Below are 21,249 nucleotides of genomic sequence, written 5' to 3'. Positions count from 1 at the left end.
TTGAAGACGTGTCGTACATGTTCAAAAAATTCCCCTTTGTTGTGTCATGTGCTTCGGTAATTAATACCAAATGAGCTGGACTAAATAGGGAGTGTCGTACGACGCATTAAAGAAACAATAACGTAAAGAATGTAGGATGATTTTTAATGGAAACATAATTTTTTCCGCATCATTGTCTTATCTTTTATAGTATTTGTTAGAAATTAGATGTGTGTGTAACCATATGGGGTCAAATTTTAACTAATTTTCATTTGTTAATTTTCTTTTTAAAATACTTGACGTATAAAAACATGCGTTGCACCCCGTTTGCCATCTACATTTAAATTCGTACATTAACCATGGAACGCAAATACGTCGGGACTGCAACTGTGTTGTCAAATTTGTCAAATAGAGACGAAATATTTTGGTATTTTTTTAATACGCTAGAGAGCAGCACTTGATCATGTGATTAAGGCTGAAAGTTTTTCTCGTAGTCACCTGTCATTGAAAATATTCTGTAATTTTTGTGAGTTTTTCTCCGTTTAATTTTTTTGTTTCCTCCTCCTTTTTCTTCGAATAATAATTTGGAAATATTTGCAGTTAAATTTAAAGAAAAGTGGTAACGAATTTGACAAAAAAGAAAAACTAAGCTGATACAATGGCCCAGTTACGTACGATTGTTGGAAAAACATTTCTTTGGCTGTTCGTTGCCGTCTGTACGGTGTTGATCTTCTACCATGTCTTTACTGGCAAGGGTGAACGTGTCAGCGTTGGCTGGTTCTTGTCCGTATCCTCGCCCTATATGTGGGCTTGTTTGGGCATTGGATTGGCTGTAGCCTTATCTGTGGTCGGTGCTGCTTTGGGTATACACACAACTGGTACCAGCATAGTGGGTGGTGGTGTAAAGGCTCCTCGTATCAAAACAAAGAATTTAATTTCCGTTATCTTCTGCGAAGCCGTAGCCATTTATGGCCTCATCACTGCCATTGTTTTGTCCGGTTTGTTGGAAGCTTTCAAGATGGAAACTGCCATCAACAATCAAACCGTAATGAATAACAATTGGACTGCTGGTTACGTTATGTTTGGAGCTGGTCTGGCCGTTGGCTTGGTTAACTTGTTCTGTGGTATTGCTGTAGGTGTTGTTGGTTCCGGTGCCGCCTTGGCCGATGCCGCCAATTCAGCTCTCTTTGTGAAAATCCTGATTGTTGAGATTTTCGGTTCCGCCATTGGTCTCTTTGGTTTGATTGTTGGTATTTACATGACCTCCAAGGTGAAGATGGGTGACAAGGAGTAAAGTGTACTCTCTGGAGTTCCACCCAAAACAGAAGATGTAAGTTTAAAATGAAATTTTTTTTGTCACACAATCATGTAATGATTTATTTTCATTTATAGTTATCTTCATACCAGCCATTCCATCAAATACATATATTACAATTGGAAAAGACCAAATAAATCAATATATACCTATAGACAGAATATTTTTCTCGCCATAGTGAATTACAAAACAACCTATCCCAGAGACAGGGAGAGAGTGTGTGTGCGTGTTGCAGGATGTTTTATCTACGCGAAATAAAAATAAACATATAAAGTGTAAGGACTTATTATAAGTACGATATTGAATTAACTTAATCTTTTGTGGAACATGTATTTTCGAACACTCAGCATCAACCAAGATAATACATGTTCTCAAAGATTGAATATTTCTTTCTTCATTTTCATAATAATGAATGAATGTATTTATTTTTCTCTTTGCTGGTTGTCTTTTTTAAGTTTCTCTTTTTAACTGTTAAACATGTATTATTTTTTTAAAAAATACCTATCAATAATTATATACATACAAATTGATTTAACTATATTAAATGGAAATTGTAAAAAGTATTGAATATATCAATAAATATCGATATTGTTCGTTTTCTTTCTAAAAAAACTATTAATGTATATCTCTTTTGGATGATGAAGGCTGTCATTAAATGTAGTATATTTAAGTATTATCAAGATCGTTTGGAATATTGTATTTCCATAAGAACATTTAAGCATTAATTATTTTTATTCCAAGTGTTCACTTGGGAATTTCTCACTTTCACTAACAGGGAAGATCCAACAAATCGACGATTAGGTATGTTTGAATTTGTAAATTTTAATTGATAATAATTGCACAGTATTTCTAGTTAAATATATCTTATCTCTCATTCATTTTTAGGTTTCCGACAGTTCGATTAAAATCAAATAATACAATACCATTCTATGCACCACTTATAGGAATTACGCTTTACCTTTTCTGTATGCAATTATACAATTCATCTTAAAAATGTTAAGATCTATTGTGGAAAACGATCAAAGCACCAATAGGCTCATCTTTTATTGCAAAACCTATATATCTTTAATTTACACACAACACCGACACAGTGAATAAGTGGGAAACTATGAGATTATTTTAACACCATCGAATTCCGATTACATTAAAATCTGTCACTTTTTGTACAAATCGGTCATGAGTCGGTCATAAGCATATCCGTCTCTGCATTTTGTGTAAATTATATTGTTCAATACTGCATAGAAAACAGCTTTCCGTCTCTGAAATGGATCTTGTCAAATGAATAATTTAGGAAACTCTACTATGAAATCGGGGTTTAGACTGGGTGGAAGATAGATCGCGTTGCTGCCTTTGTACCGACAAAAAACGTATTTGTGGAATAGCAAAATTTAGCATAAATTGATGATGTACAGGGTGAGATGGAAAAAACTGCAACCAAACTCAGACTGCTGTCATTTCTAAGCCACTCGTCCGACAGCTGTTAAAATTATTCCAGTAACAGTTCATTATATTGTTTACAAGCGTACAAAAGCATTTTGGTGAGAAGTTTCTAGAAAAAAAGTTTTTCGTGATGGAATTCAAGCGTGATAGTGGGATTTCTTTATATTTTGCTGGAAAACCACAGGCATTCCAGCATTTAAATGTGAGTAAATCTTTTGTGTCGCACTCAGCACGCGCCACCCAGGAATGGTTACAAAATGAGGTTCCACGCTTCATTTCCAGCGCATAATGGCCACCAAAATCTCCGGATACCAATTCGTTGGACTATTGTGCCTGGAGTATTTTTGAAAGCAAGGTTGACACTGAAAAAATATCAAAGTGTCGATCGCCGGGAATGGGCCAAAATACCGCAGAGTAACATTCGGGCAGCGTGTGACGGTTTTATCGACCGTTTGAAGGCCCTAATTCGTGCCAAAGGTGACCAATTTGAACAAATCTAAACTTATTCAAAAATGTGATGGTATTAAATAAAATTTAAAAAAATGTATAAATTATGGCATTTGACTTTGTTGCAGTTTTTTATCTTACCCTGTATATTTTCACTTCGATTTAAAAATAAAATTCACAGAAGAAAAATTAAATAAAATCTAAAATTCAAACTCCACCTGAAATTGGACAACTTACGTACGTGATAATGTGGACACCACAACATAAATTACATGGCTGGCAACAAAACATAATAAGTTGGCAACCTTAAATAAATAATGTTGGCAACTATAACTTTGACAGCGGGCTTTGTTTGTTTTTTGAATCTAATGAAATACAATTAAAATTTCTTTTTTTTCTCAGTTATTATTTTATTGGAAAACAATAATCATAATTTAATGTCATTCCACTATCCACGTCGTGTTAAAGATCTTCCAAAGTTAGAACTTGATTCCGAAGATGAATTTAATACGCCACTTAAGACGAAGCCGTCAAAAGATGGAACTCAAAATTCACAGCAAAGGTAAAGTGCAATTACATTAATTAAATGGTAATTTATTTATTTTAAATGCTATTTTTCTATTCGAATAGCACGGCAACCGCAAATAAGGAGAATGAGAACAATGCCAACAGTAGTTCCACATATTCATTTAACAATCTTCGCATGGTGTAAGTTTCCTATCTTCAAGAACAGATGGGGAGATAAATAATATTACACAAATATTTTAGGCCCAAAAGACGCGCTGAGTTGCCTGCACTGGAATCGGATTCTGAAGACGATTCTGTTAAAGATGACAATTTAAACTGTGCTATTCTTAACGATTCCTTTCTGCTTACACCAGGAAAAAGTTGTTCTGGCGAAGCTGGCTCTAAGGAGAGTTCAGTTAGTAGGGGGAAAACTAATGACACGTCAGACATGTCCTTGTTGGCACATTTCAATAATATGGATTTGAAGAGTCCTTCAAAAGATACGAAAGTGGACAAACCAAGCCAAGAGACTAGTAACTCTCATGAAGTTGCCAATGATGTGCCGGCATCAACTATTAAAAATGCATCATCAATTGAAGCTCAATTTGCCACTCCACAAATACGTTCCTTTTCGGTACAAAGACGGCCACGCGATCTTTGTTCCACACAGTCACAAAAAACCAAATCGGCCATTGTAAATGAGTTTCGTTCCCAAAAGGTTTTATTTCAGACTCCAATGGCCATATCACGGGCACCAATGTCCTGTCTACCTAACGATAGTATTTCATTTTCTTTATGTGATACCATTAATGAGGGTGGAACACCCTCAACAGCGGAAAAAAACCCCAAAATGTGCTGCAGAAAACCCTACGGGTCGTTCCAAAAAATCCCTTGAGGGCGAATTTATGGAAGTGAGTCGGGAACAGGCACAGAAGACTGAAAATGCAAAGGGCTCTGCGATCACAACTAAGGATAAGGAAACTATAGTTCACATAAATAATTCCGACTATGTTATTATGCAAAAACTGGGCTGTGGTGGATCTAGCTCGGTGTATCTTGCCAAAAGGGTAGACAATGACAAAGAATGTGCATTGAAGGTAAGTCTTGGGGTTTTTAAATGCAATCCAGAGGTGATTATTGCGTATTTACTTTTTGTAGGTGGTTGATTTGCAAGGTGATCCTGCTGTTGTGGAAGGCTATTTGAATGAAACCAAGTTGTTGGCCAAGCTCCAAGGCAATGTCTGTGTTGTCTCTCTATATGAGTAGTGAGTACTGTTAACTATCTTCGTTTGCCCATTTTAAAGTTGATATATTTCAGTCAATTATTACGAAAGGAATCCAAGCTGTTTTTGGTAATGGAGAAGGGTGATTCGGATTTACATAAAATCCTACAAAGCTATACCACAAATTTGCCGCTCTACGTTCTGACAAACTTTGTTTATCAAATGCTGCAAGCGGTTAACTACATACACCAAAATGGTGTCATACATTCGGACCTAAAACCTGCCAATTTTCTAATGGTTAATGGCAGATTAAAACTCATAGATTTTGGTATTGCCAGTAATATTGCTATTGATTCGACAAGTATTATTAAATTCTCACAAGCGGGCACGTTTAATTACATTAGCCCCGAGGCACTAACTGATACCTCCACTGGCAGCAGCCCAATGCGTAGTAATCAACCAAAAATAAAGGTCTGTCATTGCATGATTTCAAAAAGTGAATAGTAATTATAAAAAACATTTTTTTTAAGATTTCCACAAAATCGGATGTTTGGTCACTGGGCTGTATTCTTTATTTGTTACTTTATAAGAAAACACCATTTGGCCATATCAAAAATCTGTGTGCCAAAATAAGTGCCATATGTAGTCCAACACAAAATATTGAATTTGGCCCATTGCCTCCCTATTATCCTGCCATGCTGGTTCATGTAAGTATGTTTGATAAAAGTCAAATTGCGTTTTTTGTAACAACGATTTTCTTTAACAGATGGCTAAAAATTGTCTGCAACATAATCCCAAACAACGCCCATCCTGTGCTGATTTACTTAAATATCCCTTTAATATGATAATTCCAATACAAACCCTATCGCTGCCACCTAAGTAATATATAACGTTGAATTTATAATTATGTGTAATTAGGATTAAGAAATTATGATATCACCATCAACAAATAAAAATAAATTGTAAAATACTATTATTAGAAAACATGAAAAATTTATGATTTTCACATCCGTAAAACCCATAAAGGTCTGTTATGTACCTATAAAATGTTTTCTATGTTTAGGGTACTTGTTAAATGTTTTCTGTTTATAGAAAAAAGGTCATGAGGTATAGAAGACCAGATCTTGTAGTAGTTTTAAGAAGAAATGCCCAAAAATGTATAATTTTTCAGAATATTTTTTTCCAGTCCTACAATAAGTGAATTTAAAAAAATATATATTTTTTTCAGTCCTACAATAAGTGAATTTTAAAAAAATATATTTTTTAAAGTCTACCATAACCGTGGACATTTTAAAGAATATTTTTTTCACGGTCTACCAGAAACATTGATTTTTTAAAGAATATTTTTTCAAGACCTACTATCTTTTTATACCCTCAGCCATATGGCTACCCTCAACGTGCCTCATCGAAATAATTGTTTTAGGCCTAGGTCTCTTTGGACCAAATCCGTTTCAGGTTATTTGGAGCCGAACTAGCGGTGTCAGTCCGTCTGTCTGTCTAGCTGGCTGATGCGCACGATAACTCCCGAAGGGAGTATTCGATTTGATCCATACTTGGTGCATCGTAATATTATTATCAAACTTAGACCGAGTTCGGAGATGAGCAATATGGGTCCACTCCTTCTGGTACCTCCCCCACAAAAGGTCAACATTTTTTAAAGAAAATAATTTACTGCACAGGAAGAGAAGGGATAATCCAATTTTGCTCGAACTTTGCAAATCCTAATATTTTCATCAATTCTGTCATTTGCGAAATGAACAATAACTCAATGTTTGGTGTAAAGATGAAATACATCGGTATACCTCTTCTGGTACCTCCCCCCACAAATGGTCAAAATTTTGAATATCCATGAAGCTCATAAAACGCGAATTTAACATCCGATTCAATCCAGACTTAGCACGTCTCAACATTTCTATTAAAACAAGATCTGTATAAAGATGCTAGAGATCGGACCATTCCTTCTGGTATTAAATCCGAAATAAGCATACGGTTCTCTTCATATTTGACACATCCCATTATTTTTACTAACAAAAGATGTGTAGTGTAGATGGGATATATCGGTCGGTCTGTTGTGAAGATGATAGACATCTACCAACCTGTTCTTGTACCTCAACCACAAAGGGTCACAATTTTTATTTTATTTATTTTTATTTATTTCAATTCATTAGTGATACAAAGCCTCCAAGGCCAATAATGTGTATCAACTTGCATTAAATAATATAACCTGAGCTTAATTTATTTACCATATAAAGATTCTTAATTTATTTAAAACTATTTCTACTTTTACTCTAATATTCAAAAAAGAAAAGAAAAGTTGGCTCCCCAGCCATTAAAACAAATTAAACTATTTTACTACATAAAATATTCAGTAAGCGGCATCTTAATTCTTAAGTTGTGTATTATATAATACATTTACCATAAACTAGATTTAGACACAACTAAGATGTGTTTAGAAATAATTGCAAAATCTTGAGGCGAAAAGCATTGTTACTCTGGGAGAATATGCGTAATTCGAGTGGAAGTGTATTCCAACATCTCGCAACTCTGACCAAAAACGATCTAGCAAAAACATTTTTAAAGATTCTAGGTATAAAAATCTGTGGGTTTCTGGATGAATGAGTAAAGGTAAAGGACGTTCTAAATGAGTAAGGGACATTATTTTTAATAACGTTATAAAAAAGTAATAAGCAGCGGTATTTAATAAACATGTCAAAGGAACACCCCAGAAAACGTATAACATGACTAGATACATGACTGCCACGTCGTAGATTATATACAAAACGTGTAATTATGTTAACAATACGCTTTAGCCTATTTATATTTGAAGCAACAGTTCCAGAAAATACCTCAATACCGTACAAGACTTGTGTCATCAATAGAGAACTTGCTAAAGTATGTTTTACATTTTGTGTTAAGTACATGTTTGACGAATAAATCTGACGTAAAACGCTATATACTCTACCCATTAAAGTATCAATATGATGTTTGAAGGAAAGTTCACAATCAATTGTAACTCCAAGGCACTTATGCTGGTGAACAAAATCAACTTTGTCTTGACCAATAAATATATTTAGTAGGTGTACAGATCTGTTACTAAATCTAAAATCCAAAGCCTTGGTTTTAGATGAGTTAATATTTAATGAATTTCTCGCTGCCCAATCAACAAAGCATCTCAGATAAACATTAATGTCATTCTCAAGTAACATTGGAAATTCACGACAACCATTGAAGAGGATAAAAATATCATCAGCAAACAAATACGTTTCACAAGCTGATGAGTTTACATGTAGCGGGAGATCATTGACATATAAAATGAAAAGCAGTGGGCCAAGGACAGATCCTTGGGGTACACCGGAAAATAAAGAGCAAGTATTTGACATGACACCATTTAACATAACAAATTGGGTTCTATCTTGTAAGTAAGAAAGAATAAGCATACATGCTGATTTGGAAAAACCAAAATTATATTTAAGCTTCCATATAAGAAGGCAATGATCAAGAGAATTGAATGCTTTAGACAAATCTAATGCAACTAGAACACATAACTTGTCATTGTTAATGTGTCCACGAATAGAATCAGTCAATTTAAGAAGCAAATGTGTGGTATTGTATCTTTTACGGAAAGCATACTGAGATTCAGTAATTCTTTGAGAACAATACTCAAGCATTTGTTTCTTAATAATGGACTCCACAACCTTTGATAGAGCTGGTAAAATTGATATAGGCCTTAGATCACATGGTTCTCTGACCGAACGACATTTAGGAATCGGTACCACTCTAGCAGCTTTCCAATGATGGGGGAATGTAGATGTAGTTAATATGCAATTAACTAAGTCCAAAATCAGGTTGGAAATGTAAGGAAAAACCTTCTTTATAAATGCAATAGGAATCCCATCAACACCTATTGATTTAGACTTTACGCTGCATAAAGCTTCTATAAATTCAGATTCATCCACACAACGAAAAGTGAAAGATGAGTCTGAGTCCGTAAAACTTTCCAAATTTAGGGGCATAACAGGAGTATTCGAAGAAGAACTAGAGAAGAAATCATTTAAGCTATTAACATCGATATCAATATTTTCATGATCATTACCCACACATCCAGATCCTCTTAACGCTTTCCATAGACCACGAGAATTTATTCCATTAAAAAGCCTGGAATAGTGATATCTTCTACATCTGCGTATTATAGCTTTCGCACGATTTCGATATTTGCAGTAGATTCGCCAGTGTTCTTGTGTTCGTTCATTCTGAAAAGACGAGAAGGCCAAATCCCTTAAAGACACAGCAAATCTTACATCAATAGACTTCATCCAGGGATCAACTGAGTGTTTGATCTTTTTCCTAACCACCGGAACAAACGAGTATAGGGAATCCAAAAGAGAAGTTATGCTGGCACATTTGGCATCCACACCAACACTACTAAAAACCAAATTTGGATCGTATGAAGCAAGAAAGTTCCATATGCCATTCCAATCAATATTGTTAAAGTTCCTGTATTCAACAAAATCAGGCAAGCTGCTAAAACTTATCGAAAGTGATGCAAAAATTAACGCGTGGTCTGATATAGCAGGACATTGAATCTGATCAGAATAAGCTACAATAGAAAAATCACTGGTTAGCATAAAATCTATCAAGGACGTAGACCGGCTACCTAGGTCGAAGTGTGTAGGCTTGGAGTTATGAATAATACTCAAATTTAATCGAGTACAAAGTCTACGAAAAATTATTGCCTTAGTTGGGTTAAACAAATTGAAGTTGAAGTCACCAAAAAGTACAATATTATTATATTCCTCAAAAATGTTACAGTGTAGACTTTCAAATAAATCAATATCACCAGTAGGCAAATAAATTACACCAAAAAGAACTTTAGTGCTCTGGAATTGTAATTCTAAAAACAATGATTCACAATGGCGAACTGAAGATTTAAAAACATGTCTAAAAGGGAGACCCTTGGATAAGTAAATTCCGACACCACCACCCCTACCTGGTATTTCACGATCACCACGACAGAAATAGTACCCCGGAATAGAAACTGCTGAATTTAATATATCAGGAACAAGCCATGTTTCAGTAACTGCTAGAATATCAAAAGTATTATTATTTCCCAAAAGATTCTTCAATTCATCCAGCTTGGTAACAGGCCGAATGCTTCTGCAGTTTATGTGAGCAACATTTAAGTTACTTTTAAATGGAGACAATACATTTTTTAAATAAGAATTGCCACTTACCAATGGACCAAGATTTTCATTAGAAGACATCAAAATAGGTGAAAAATGTAGAGGCGGGGAACCAAATGAAGAACAATAGTGTTAAGAAAAGTAATAAGTAACAATAAAAACCTAAATTTATCATTTATAAAAATAAAAATCTTTCTTTATATATTTCATAGCGCAGCTAATCGCTTACAAAAACAAAATGTGATATGAAAATTTAAAAATCGATCTGATAGAACAAAAGACTAATTAAATTTTATCAAAATGCAGCAATAATACAGAGGTTAAGTACTAATAATCAAACATAAGATAAATGAAAATGTATATGAAAGCAAATACTATAAAACTTCAGTTGGATGATGTACTCTGACCAGGAATCAGCAACGAACATTCATTTATATCTCGAACAACAATACCGCCATCAGGCATTGTTAACCGAGCTTTATTTTCACCATTCAGGATTCTAAACTTTGTTATTATATTTTGCTTACGGAGATTGGTACATATACTATTCAGTCTACTGGCAGCGGGGGAAAAGTGGTCATTTAGATATAATCTTCTGGAAATGTCCCCACCAACACCAGGTAAAACATCCCGAAGTTGCAGCGATCGACTCTGAAAATACTTCCTCATAATCTGGTCACGAAATTCGGCACAATTTAGCTTAACAAGAACATGTCTCTTTCTGTTAATATAGCAAGCCAAAGCAACGTCACGGCGTCCCAATTCCACATTAAAGGTAGCAGCAAGAGAAATTATCACAGACACTAAATCGTCCAGACCATCTGGAAGACCACTCACGAGGAAATCAGCACGATTTAATCTGTGATGTAGTGAGTTGTTTTCGGCCCACAACGCTTTATTTTCTTCACGCAAAGAAGACACTGAGTTCTCAACCCTTACAACACGATCATTGCATTTGGAAATGTCTGCCTTGATTTCAGACAGGCATGATGTCATCTGTGTATTCATGTTGTCTATAGCCGACTTGATAGCAATCAATTCACCTTGATGACTAGCAATAAATGCATCAAGTTTCTTGTTAAGGTTTACAAAATCGTCACTTGAACTATTGCGATCCAGGTTAGAGTCACAAGACTGGCAAATAAAAGCACTGATCTTAATTGCCTTAAGTGCAGCAAGTTCCTTGTCAGATAGTTTGAGGCACAACGAGTGAAACCAATTACAGCATATGTTGCATTTGATGGACCCTTGGGTTTTCGTTACAGATTCATTGCATGATCCGCAAATAGTAAGTGTTTTCGTTGGCGGCATTTTATATTCCAGTAACAACAACAGGTAAATTTGCAGGAAAGAACAGCAAGAAGAAAAATCAGCAGCAACAACAATGTCTCGTTCTCAACAAAACGAAAAAAGGCCAATATACATTGCTTTATGATGAAAACGTTGATATTTTTTAGATTTCCCGACACAGAATTAGTCTTTGAACAAGATGACAATACGAAATATTGGCAAACAGTCGATATTTAAGCGTAAAAAACAAATCGCGATCAGCTGCAACTAAAACCACGTTTACTCAGGCATAGGGTTGCCAGGGAACCCAATTTCCAATACTTATATCTGTCATAAACAAGTCGGCGTTCCTATACAACTTGCTATATCTAAATATTTCTCTTAGTCAGAAATCTGATATGAATATGTAATATATCGAATTGGACAAAATTGGCCATCTGCTTTGGAAACTCCCCCATACAGGGTCAGGTCAACAGCTAGAATAATCATAACTCAAGGCTGGGGTTATACATCTGTCGGCAAAACCGACTGATACTATCTAACTTGTTTAAAGAATATTTTTCCAATGCCTTTCCTGTGTGGAAGTCTATTTAAAGTTCTTCTGTGGCTAAAAACATTCTGAATATCTCCTTGGCATAATACCAAATTAAGGCTCTACAATAAAAGGCTATAAATCTTGAGTATTTAAAATTTGTCACCATTCTGTAGAAGACATCTGTCTTTCATGCTAGCTATAACTTATAACAATAAGAAAAAACAACACATTGTACACAATTAGATTTTTTTAGATTATTTTCTGTTGTTTATGCTGTTGTAATATAATCATAATTGAATTAATGTATCTTTTTTTATTGCATACTACTTTAGTGCTTAATATATAGATTTTTCCAATATGACAGACATTAAATGTCCTGCAAGAAAAAAAAAAACATTTATTAGTCAACTATTAACTGGAAATACAAAAAAATTAACTTACCTGCTGACCATTAGATTTGTATTGTAACGTATTAATTTGTTCGTCTTTAGAACGTACAACACTACGCCAATGTTCTTCCTGCTCCTCGGCTTTCTGCATCAGGTCGGATAATGTGTATTCCTGTGAAATGTATGCATATAAAAATGTTTGCTTTTTGGCAAATTATTAAAGCCGAAACTTACAGTTTTTCTAGCGAGTTTGGTTAACTCGTCGATACGAACGCGCAGGATTGAATTCTCTTTAAGTAACTCAGACTTTTCAGTGTCATTGTTGTTGTCTCCGGATCCGGGACTGCTACTAACGCTGGAACTGCTACTCCGACTGCCGTTGGCAGCATGTGTGGAGTTTTGATTGAGGGAAGGAGGACTGTTGTGTGAGTTGTTTGATGATTGTGTAGATTTGTGACTACTGCTGACTTGCTGCTGCTGTTGTTGTTGTTTAATGTGAGTCGACAAGACCTGCTCAACCCACTGATCAAAAGTAACGGACAGAGCTGTGCCGGCACAAGCTTTAACTGCCTCGGGACACAATCGCTGCAGAAGATCACGCAATTGTTTTTGATCTTTAGCAACATCCGTATGGCCTGATGCTGATGTCTTGCCACTCTTGGCTGCAGAAGATAACAGTTTTTCCTGTTGCTACACATGGAATGAAAAGGAAAAATAAATTTGTTATACATCCACATAGGGGCCCAAAACAGTGACATGAACAAAACTAATACTATTATCTAGGTCTATACCAACAACAAATAGCACATCCATAACGAAATTAAAAGAATCTCTATTTCTTAGATCAAATCAATTTTTTTTCTTTAAGAAATTCTTTTAATTACATTTGGATGGAAAAAGGCATATAGGAAAAGAAGGAAGATAGGCATAGAGTGTAATAGGTAGGGTAGGTAGTATTTAATTTGTCATGCACTTACAACACCTACTAAAATTGAATTTTGGCTTTGTTTACTAACTTTTGCTTCAGAATTTTGCAAAGCCTCAACCAATTTCCAGTTTTTAGTGCGCAAATCCTAAAGCAAAAACACAAATTATTTGGTTATTAGTAGAACGGCAAAGAAAATAGTAGCATCATTAAGTCAAAAATTAGGTTAGCAATGAAAACTGGAAGATTTCGGTTTGAAACAAATGATTGCTTTCAAGGAAAGCTAATTTTGTGCTTTTCAATTTGGAAGACAAATGAAATATTGTAGTTGCAATTCTTGCACTCTACTACTACTACTTACATTGTTTTTCTCTTTTTGTTCCTGCAGCTGTTGCAGCAACTCCTTTTCGCGTTTGCTTAGTTTTTCCGATTCCTTTTCGACTTCCTTCAGTTGGTCATTCTTTTTGCTCAAGTCCTCTTTGAGGGCTTCAACGATTTTTTGCACATCTTGCTGCTTGCTATTGTCCTGCAACAGTTTGTCCTTCTTTTGAACCTCGCTTTTGAGTGTTTCCACCAGTTTCTGCAGTTCTTGGTGATTTTGTACCTGCTGTTCGGTTTGTTGCAGTACTTTAGTTTTGCTGCTGACATCAGACTTAAGACCCTCTACCAACTTTTGCAATTCCTCCAGTTCAACTGACTTGTGTTTAAGCTCCGACTCGAGGGAGTTTAGTTGTTTTTGTAGTTGCATTTTGGATGCCTCTGAATCGTCCAATAGCCGTTGCTTTTCGACAATTTGAGCCTGCAGATTGTTGAGATTGCTCTGTAAATCATTTTGCTCCTTGGACTGCTCTTGAGTTTTGCTAGATATATTCACAAGCTGTTGAGTCAACTCATTGTTCTGGGCTTGCAATTGGTCAATCTCCTTTTGTTTGTCGGCGATTACCTTGGTGCGCACCAAAGCCAATTCATTTCTGAGGGCTTCCACATCAGCATTGCTTTGCTTCAAATCGGATCTAGCAGATTCAAGGGCATTTTGATTGTTGCGCAGTTCTAATTTAAGTTCGCTTAGCTCGGTCTCCAATTGGTTAGCTTTTTCCAAATCGAAAATTCTATTATTGGAGACTTGTTCCAGTTCGTCGCGTTGTTGTTCCAAGACACGTATTTGCTGGGCCTGTGTTTGGATGATTTCGTTTTTCTGTTGCGATTCTTCGACGGCTTGGTGCGAGGCATTAACCATACAGGTCAGTTCGGCAATGCATTTATCCTTCAAAGCCAATTCCTTTTGCAACATCTGCAGCTGAGCCATAATGTCTTGAGAGCCAGCTTGTTTTTCGTGCATTAGCTTGGCCTGGAACTGTTGACGTTCCAGGGTCAAGGTGTCATTAAGAGTTTTGATTTTCTGTTCCAAAAGGGAAATGTCCTGATCTTTTGTGGCCAATTTCTCAGTGTACGACTTAATGGTGCTGCTCATGCTGGCCCGTTCGGTGTTGATTTCGGTGCGTAGCTCTCGCAATTTGGCCTGGATACCAATTGAGGCTTCCAGCTCTTCGGCCAAGGCCTTTTCTTTCTCCTCCAATTGTCGTTTGAGCTTTTGACAAATGTCATCAGACCATTCGGAATGCGAAGAGGGCATATCTTGTTGGCGATTCAAAAGATAATCGATTAAAATTTGTATCTCCGAACGATTTAGTTCTGCTCGGCGGAAGAGATTCATTAGCAAAGATACTCCAATTGTGTCGGATTCAGATAACTTCTCAAGTCCGGCCACAATATCTTTGGAATCTTTTTGTTTCTTGTTTTGTTGTTTTTGCTTTTGTTGGGAAGTTTTGGGGGAGTTTTGACGGATTTTCTCCTCGGCCTGTTTGACTTCCTTAACAATGGGTGTCTCTGTTACCGTTGGTAGATTTTCATTAGAAGCATTTGTTTTCTTGTTGGATTTATCCTTTTTGTTTTGTTGCTGTTGTTGTTGCTGCTGCTGTTGGGATTTTTCTTCTTTCTTTTCGGCTTTTTTAAGTTCAACAGCATCCTTGGGTGTTTTAATGTCAAAATGATTGGCAGCCGCTTCGGCAGAGACATTTTCCTTGACATTGGCCGGCTCATTTTTGTGCACCAAGATGCCACCTTTGCTGCTGGGTTTCTTGTCCTTCTTACCCCCCTTGATTTGCTTGTTAACATTTTCCTTTTCAGCATTACTGGAGCGTCTAGAAGCCGTTTGGTTGTTATAAGTCAAAACTTCTGCATCCGGCTCAAATTCAACATGAGTCTTTGACAGTCCCTGGGGTTCTTCTTCCACCGACTGTTGTTCAGATTGGGCATCCGAGTCTTCGGGTTGTTCCCGTGAACGCTGCTGGCGTTTCTCTCGTTTCATTTCCTTTTTAAGGGAGATCTTTTTGGGCTTTTTCACCACATTCTTTTCCTTGCCGTATATTTTCTCGGTCAGAGCCTTTTTCTCGGCAATAACTTCTTCAAACGTTTTGCGGCGCAAGAACTTGTTGATGAACAGCAGCGACAAAAGCGATGCCAAGAAAACACAAGCGATCACAATAAAAATGTGTAAATCCATCATTGCATAGTTTATTCAGAAAAACAAAAAAATAGAATCCAATTCTTCGATATTTGGTTTCAAAACCAATTTGTTATTTACTTTGCGCTTAGTTACGTTAGAATTTGATACGTGGAATGTACTGAAATAAAAAATATTTAAAACTAATTAAAATTAGTGACTATTTTTGTTGATTCATAAACGGTAAAAGGAGATAAGTGTTGCAAACAATTACAGGCTATGGTGGCGTGGTGGTGGCGGTGGTGTCCCAACGTTGTGTTATTTTCTTACTATTGTAAATAACTTATCTCGTTGATATTCCAAGAGGAAATAAAAAAGAAATGGTATTTCTTATCGGAAAGATCGCCCAAGCAAAATGCAGACTAAAAAAAAAAGAACTGCCAAGCAACAATTTTTTCTTCTTCCTCTCACTCTCTCTCTCTCTCTTTTCTCTATCAAACCTCGAACATGAGCTTACTTTTTTGTATTTGATGACGTGTTCTTTTGTTTATGAATGGAAATCAAATGAAAAGAATCGAATTAAATCAATTCTCTCTTTTCCTGGATCACTTTTCTCATCGAATCATCAATGACAGATAATTTGTCTACTATGTTTAATACTCTATGCCGATGAGGCGTACATAACATACTTGCTTTGAGGTGGGTTCCATACGCAGTCAGTCAGTCAGCCAGCCACACACATACAACCGCACTCTGTTAGTTGTTAGTGTATACAATGTTTTATGTAAAAAAAAAAGCCGGCCGGTATTTAATTATTGTTTCTCTGGCAACAATTTTGTGGTGCTATTAGATCAACTGACAAACCACTAATGTTAAGGTTTGCTGATGGGACCCCGCAGCAGCAGCAGCAACTCAAATTGATGAAATTACAGTATTCAAGCGAGGGAAATAAAACAAAAAGAAAATATTTCACACCAAATGACGAAGAAAGTTACCACAAGTATTTAACAAACAAAAAACTTGTTTATCTCTTGTTTTTTCGCTGTGCATTTTTATTTTTAACCCATGAAGCACCATAAATGAAAATTGAGGAAATTTTATTAAATTACGGAAATCAATAATGTACGTACATTCTTAAGAGATAAGATGAATATAAAAAATACTTGATTATATTTTTGACAGTTTGGGCCTTAATCAATATGCCAAAGATTAATAACATTTCGTTTTGCTTTTAGGTAATCAAACAAAGAAATTTCATGAGATTCAGCGCTTGCATGCAGCAACAAAGTAAGAGCTTTTAGGAGAGAAGGGGGCAAGGAAAATCGGTAATCCGACATAGTTTTATGGTGAAATAGTTGAGGTAATATCTAAGAGAAATTAATGAAGATTATGTTTTCCTTGAGATATCAGCGAAGAAATTTGGAGGAACCAAAAAAGCTGGGTCCAATACCACTAAAATGCTGCAAGAAACCTGTAGAAAAACTGAAGACTCGGGCTAAATGATATATTAACATAGGGAAGTTTTTTCTTTTGTCATAAATCGTTACAATATTCAAATAGGAAACTTGAGAAAAAAATCGGTGAATAATGTAGATAAAATCATAAAAATACCGAATATTACCTCCCTATATTCGGTATTTTGATAATTTTAGCTACGTTATTAACCGATTTTTTTATATAGGGACTATATGAAAACGTGGATCTGCACGGTCATAGGCTGTAGTATCCAATATGAACTTCAAATACCAAATTTGAAATAATTACGGTGAATAATGTCGCTAAAAAGCCTCAAAATACCAAATATCGGGAGGTGCCGTTATATGGGGGCTATACCAAAACGTATACCTGCACAGACAATTTTCTGTCATAGTCTGTAGTATCCATTGCGAACTTCAAATACTAAATTTGAAACATTTCCAGTGAATAATCTCGCTAAAATCATCAAAATACCTAATATCGGGAGATACCGTTATATGGAGGCTATACGAAGGCGTGGGCCTGCACGGACAATTTTCTGTCATAGGCTGTAGTATCCATTATGAACTTCAAATAAAAAGTTTGAAACAATTCCGGTGAATAATGTCGCTTAAATTACCAAGGTACCATGGGGGCTATGTCAAAACGTAGACCTACATGGCCCATTTTCAATACCAAAAGTCCTGCGGACATAATACACATTTAAGTAAAATTTTAAAAATTGACAATAGATTGACGTTTCCAAAAACTTCTATACATAACTACTCTGATGTAGCAATACGTATAATCCCAGATATAGAGAGAACTAGACTAGTGACAATTACCGCTATACGGTCCAACTTATGACAGGGTACAAAGTCAGAAGTCTTCTCTAAAATCCTGAAATCTGAAGATAATATAATTTAACTACCTAACAACATAAAGGGTAATGCTTTATTACAAAATTAGTCCCATAATAAGCTCCTTAAACTTGGCTAAGTTTCTGAAACAGTAACATCAAGATGGATGGTAAGCTCCTAGAGATTCGAAAGAAAAAGCTAAGCCCATGGATATACAGTTCACAATTTCTAGATGACATACGGAATCTTCATGATATTTGCTGGCTAACACTCGGAGTGACAATTACCACATCCACGTTCTTCCTTTGGCATTCCATTCTTTTGTCACAGTAACATCAAAGGGGATGTTTTAGCTCTAAGAGATTGGAAGACTTTGTGCAACTACAGCTAATCCTGTATATCTACAAATTCAACAAGTTCCAGGGAGTCTGCTATCTGCTGCCTATCGCTCAGAATGACAATAAGCACATTCATGGTCTTCTTTTGGTCGATAAACTTGTTTGTTGATGTAAGACAGCTTTCTGTGTGTGACTCCAAAACTCTTTTGTGGCACTTGCAATCAACTCTCCACCAAAAAAGGGTTAAGACTGTCATCTTTGCCTAGGAAAAGAAACAGGTTTTTGTGCGAAGAAAAGAAACGAATCCCACAATATATTATCTACATTCACTGACCTCATCATCATCGGCGGCAGCATCGACGTGCCAACCAGCAGCAAATGTAAAAACACAACCAACAGATTTGAAGAAAGCACAGCAATGGCGATGAAATTCCCATTTAAAATATTCACAAAAATAACGAATTTAACAACGTCAAGGTTGTTGCTCCAAACAAATTAAATATTCGCAAAAATACTTTTGTTTAAACAGCAGCTCCTCAACGCGGCTTTCATGTTTAAATTCCAGATACGATTGCAATACAATTACATTAAGACAAATATTGGATTATTGTGTATTTTACAGCATTATTTTAAGGAATGTTGAGACGAAATTAATTAATTTTTTTAGGCATATGTTGTCTTTTGCATATGTCATACAAATGCAATGTTTGCCAAAATGCAATGCGTATGATTCAACAAAAAGAAAACACACACACACATTTCGTTTTTACACTAATCAACAAATTTGTAATGTGTAATAATTATAAACACAACACTTGGGATTTTTTGTCGCCCAGTGTCATAAATATCTCGCAAGAGAAAAAGAACGACAACGACAACAACGAATGTTGCAAGTTTGCCACGTTGATAAGTACCATCCATCCAACCAACCAACAATAACACAACAACAACACAACAGTCAGTAGTAGTACTTGTCCATATACTACTACGGGGGCTCTTGCTGTATTGCTGTACATACATACAACATTAGTATGTACATGTATTTAACCTATATGGACTTTGTTTGCATAGGATTTTCTATTTTTTTGGTCTTTCCAATGTGTGGCACAATTAAAAAATCACAAAAAAAACAACATGAATGTCATTTTCTCTTAGTTTAAACATAATAATCGTTCGAACTACATCGGAAACCATCAATATTTGTCTGGGCCACAAGAATCTTGATTCAACCAAACCCGATGATAACTTGAAAACGTCTAAACTTAGCATGAATCATGCTCAATTAAATTGAAAAAAAAAAAACTTCATAAACCAATCCCAACAAATGCCACATAACTGCAAATCAGTACATATTTCAGAGAATTGTTCAATCAAAATCAAGTTTTTGCCGAAAAAAAACTTGTAGGCTTAATATATAAATACCCGTATATACACATCATCTTTTATGAGAAAAAGGGCGACGGCAACGTATGCAATCTTCCATGTAATTTTCATATTTTTTTCTTATTATTTTTAAAAAATCACTCACTCCAAGAAATTGCATTAGCGTTTTCTTATTCGATTTTTTTTTTTTTAAAAGTAATTGAAAGAATAATTACTTTCCAAATATTCTTTTAGTTTCCATTTTCATTGGATTCGTTTTATTTCTTTTTTTTCATTCGGCTTCACCGCCATGAAAAATGAAAACGATGGCACATATAACTGAATATCCCCAAAAAAAGATAGAATTTTTTAATTTCATTTGGTTTTCTTTATCACTTAATGAAATTACAACGAAATTACGAAAAGAAATTAGCTTCCTGTTATTTACTTACATTTTTCCTGTTGTATTTTATTAACTAAAATGAAAAAAACTAAAAACTTGTCTCGCTTGAAGATTACCGATTACTGTGTGTCGTTTATCGGTTACGTATTTTTTTGTTTGGTTATTCAAATGGATTGAGAGAAAGACAATGACAATAAGAGGTGGCAAACAATCGATGACGAGGGTCGATGGTATCGATATTTTCTTCTTAATGTCAGAGTCGATTGGAAAATATGTAGCATTGTTCCTTTCACATTTTTATAGAAAAAGAATTGAGCTTCTGCCAAGCATTTTTATGGTTTACCTTGTCTAACTTAAGTGCATTGCAAACAAGTTCCTATCTTGGATTTGTTTATATACAATGGATTCATGAATATACATTTTGACTATGAGATGTTGTCAAATATAAATTTAGTTTAAATATGCTTTGTTCCACAACATGCAAGAATTTACTATTTTTGCAATTTTTTCGATATCATAAAGGGAAAATCGGTTATGGTAGTAAAAAGTTTTACATTCTTGCAGTTCTGGAATAGACCAATTGACATACATAATTCAGAGATTGAATAGCAATTCAGTTAAATTTGATAGTGTTTTTCATTTCAAATACGACTATCCATCTCTGCATTTTCTGTAATTTACCTTTCAAATTTTACTGAATAAAAAAGGTTCCTATCTCTGATTACTTTCATTTCATTTCATATAAATATAAATTTTGACAACGAGATGCTGTCAAATGAATAGTTTTAAAAAAGTTGTAATTTACCTTGTCAAATTTCACCACATAGGTTCCATTTTCTGATTTTTGTATATAAAATGGATTTATGAATATAAATTTTGACAATGAGAATATTTTCAAAACCAATGATTGGAAGTCACGTACATTGCGGCTCGCGCGTTAAAGCTATTAACCTGTTTAGTCATGAAATTGAAAGCTTGAATAGTTTGGATCATATATTTGAGTGAAAATCCAGGCATTTCATTCATTTTTCGCGCCTATTTACTAATTCTAAAAATGAGGAAAAATATAAAAAAAGCTGTTCTACCTCCTTATTGTAC

The 21,249-nt window shown here is 35.2% G+C and overlaps 4 protein-coding genes across 9 annotated transcripts; 2 read left to right on the top strand and 2 right to left on the bottom strand.

Moving 5' to 3' along the window:
• The first annotated feature begins 355 nt into the window (after positions 1–355).
• LOC101898768 (V-type proton ATPase 21 kDa proteolipid subunit c'') lies at positions 356–1,880 on the top strand. Its single transcript, XM_005178470.4, has 3 exons — positions 356–505; positions 580–1,309; positions 1,372–1,880. Exon 2 carries the CDS (start codon positions 638–640, stop codon positions 1,271–1,273), a length of 636 nt encoding a protein of 211 aa, XP_005178527.1. The 5' UTR covers positions 356–505; positions 580–637; the 3' UTR covers positions 1,274–1,309; positions 1,372–1,880.
• Positions 1,881–3,508: 1,628 nt separating this feature from the next.
• Positions 3,509–5,895, top strand: LOC101887941 (dual specificity protein kinase TTK). The gene is given in 8 exon segments (XM_005178494.4): positions 3,509–3,743; positions 3,812–3,889; positions 3,950–4,504; positions 4,506–4,785; positions 4,847–4,953; positions 5,007–5,382; positions 5,442–5,618; positions 5,678–5,895. Coding segments are annotated over 8 exon segments (1,815 nt in total). The 5' UTR covers positions 3,509–3,618; the 3' UTR covers positions 5,795–5,895.
• A 1,274-nt stretch (positions 5,896–7,169) lies between these two features.
• LOC131801906 (uncharacterized) lies at positions 7,170–10,311 on the bottom strand. The gene is made up of 2 exons (XM_059121003.1): positions 9,005–10,311; positions 7,170–8,946 (listed from the first exon to the last, which is right to left on the bottom strand). The coding sequence occupies exons 1-2, from the start codon at positions 10,170–10,172 to the stop codon at positions 8,915–8,917; spliced, it is 1,200 nt and encodes a 399-aa protein (XP_058976986.1). The 5' UTR covers positions 10,173–10,311; the 3' UTR covers positions 7,170–8,914.
• A 1,844-nt stretch (positions 10,312–12,155) lies between these two features.
• Positions 12,156–20,337, bottom strand: LOC131801905 (putative leucine-rich repeat-containing protein DDB_G0290503). Of its 6 annotated transcripts, none has more exons than XM_059120998.1 (6): positions 20,201–20,337; positions 13,592–15,914; positions 13,283–13,378; positions 12,540–12,995; positions 12,358–12,477; positions 12,156–12,292 (listed from the first exon to the last, which is right to left on the bottom strand). In XM_059120998.1, exons 2-6 carry the CDS (start codon positions 15,794–15,796, stop codon positions 12,284–12,286), a joined length of 2,886 nt encoding a protein of 961 aa, XP_058976981.1. In that variant the 5' UTR covers positions 15,797–15,914; positions 20,201–20,337; the 3' UTR covers positions 12,156–12,283. The 6 variants fall into 6 exon arrangements, with proteins under 6 accessions (XP_058976981.1, XP_058976980.1, XP_058976983.1 ...); XM_059120997.1 differs by lacking the exon at positions 20,201–20,337 and adding an exon at positions 16,423–16,610; XM_059121000.1 differs by lacking the exon at positions 20,201–20,337 and adding an exon at positions 16,423–16,610 and having other exon boundaries at positions 13,292–13,378.
• Between the last annotated feature and the right edge of the window lie 912 nt (positions 20,338–21,249).

This window comes from Musca domestica, unplaced genomic scaffold, assembly GCF_030504385.1.
Source record: "Musca domestica strain aabys unplaced genomic scaffold, Musca_domestica.polishedcontigs.V.1.1 180, whole genome shotgun sequence".
NCBI classification, from domain to species: Eukaryota; Metazoa; Arthropoda; class Insecta; order Diptera; family Muscidae; genus Musca; species Musca domestica.
Note: the sequence above shows the minus strand (reverse complement) of the source record. Positions and strands in the feature narration are given on the sequence as shown.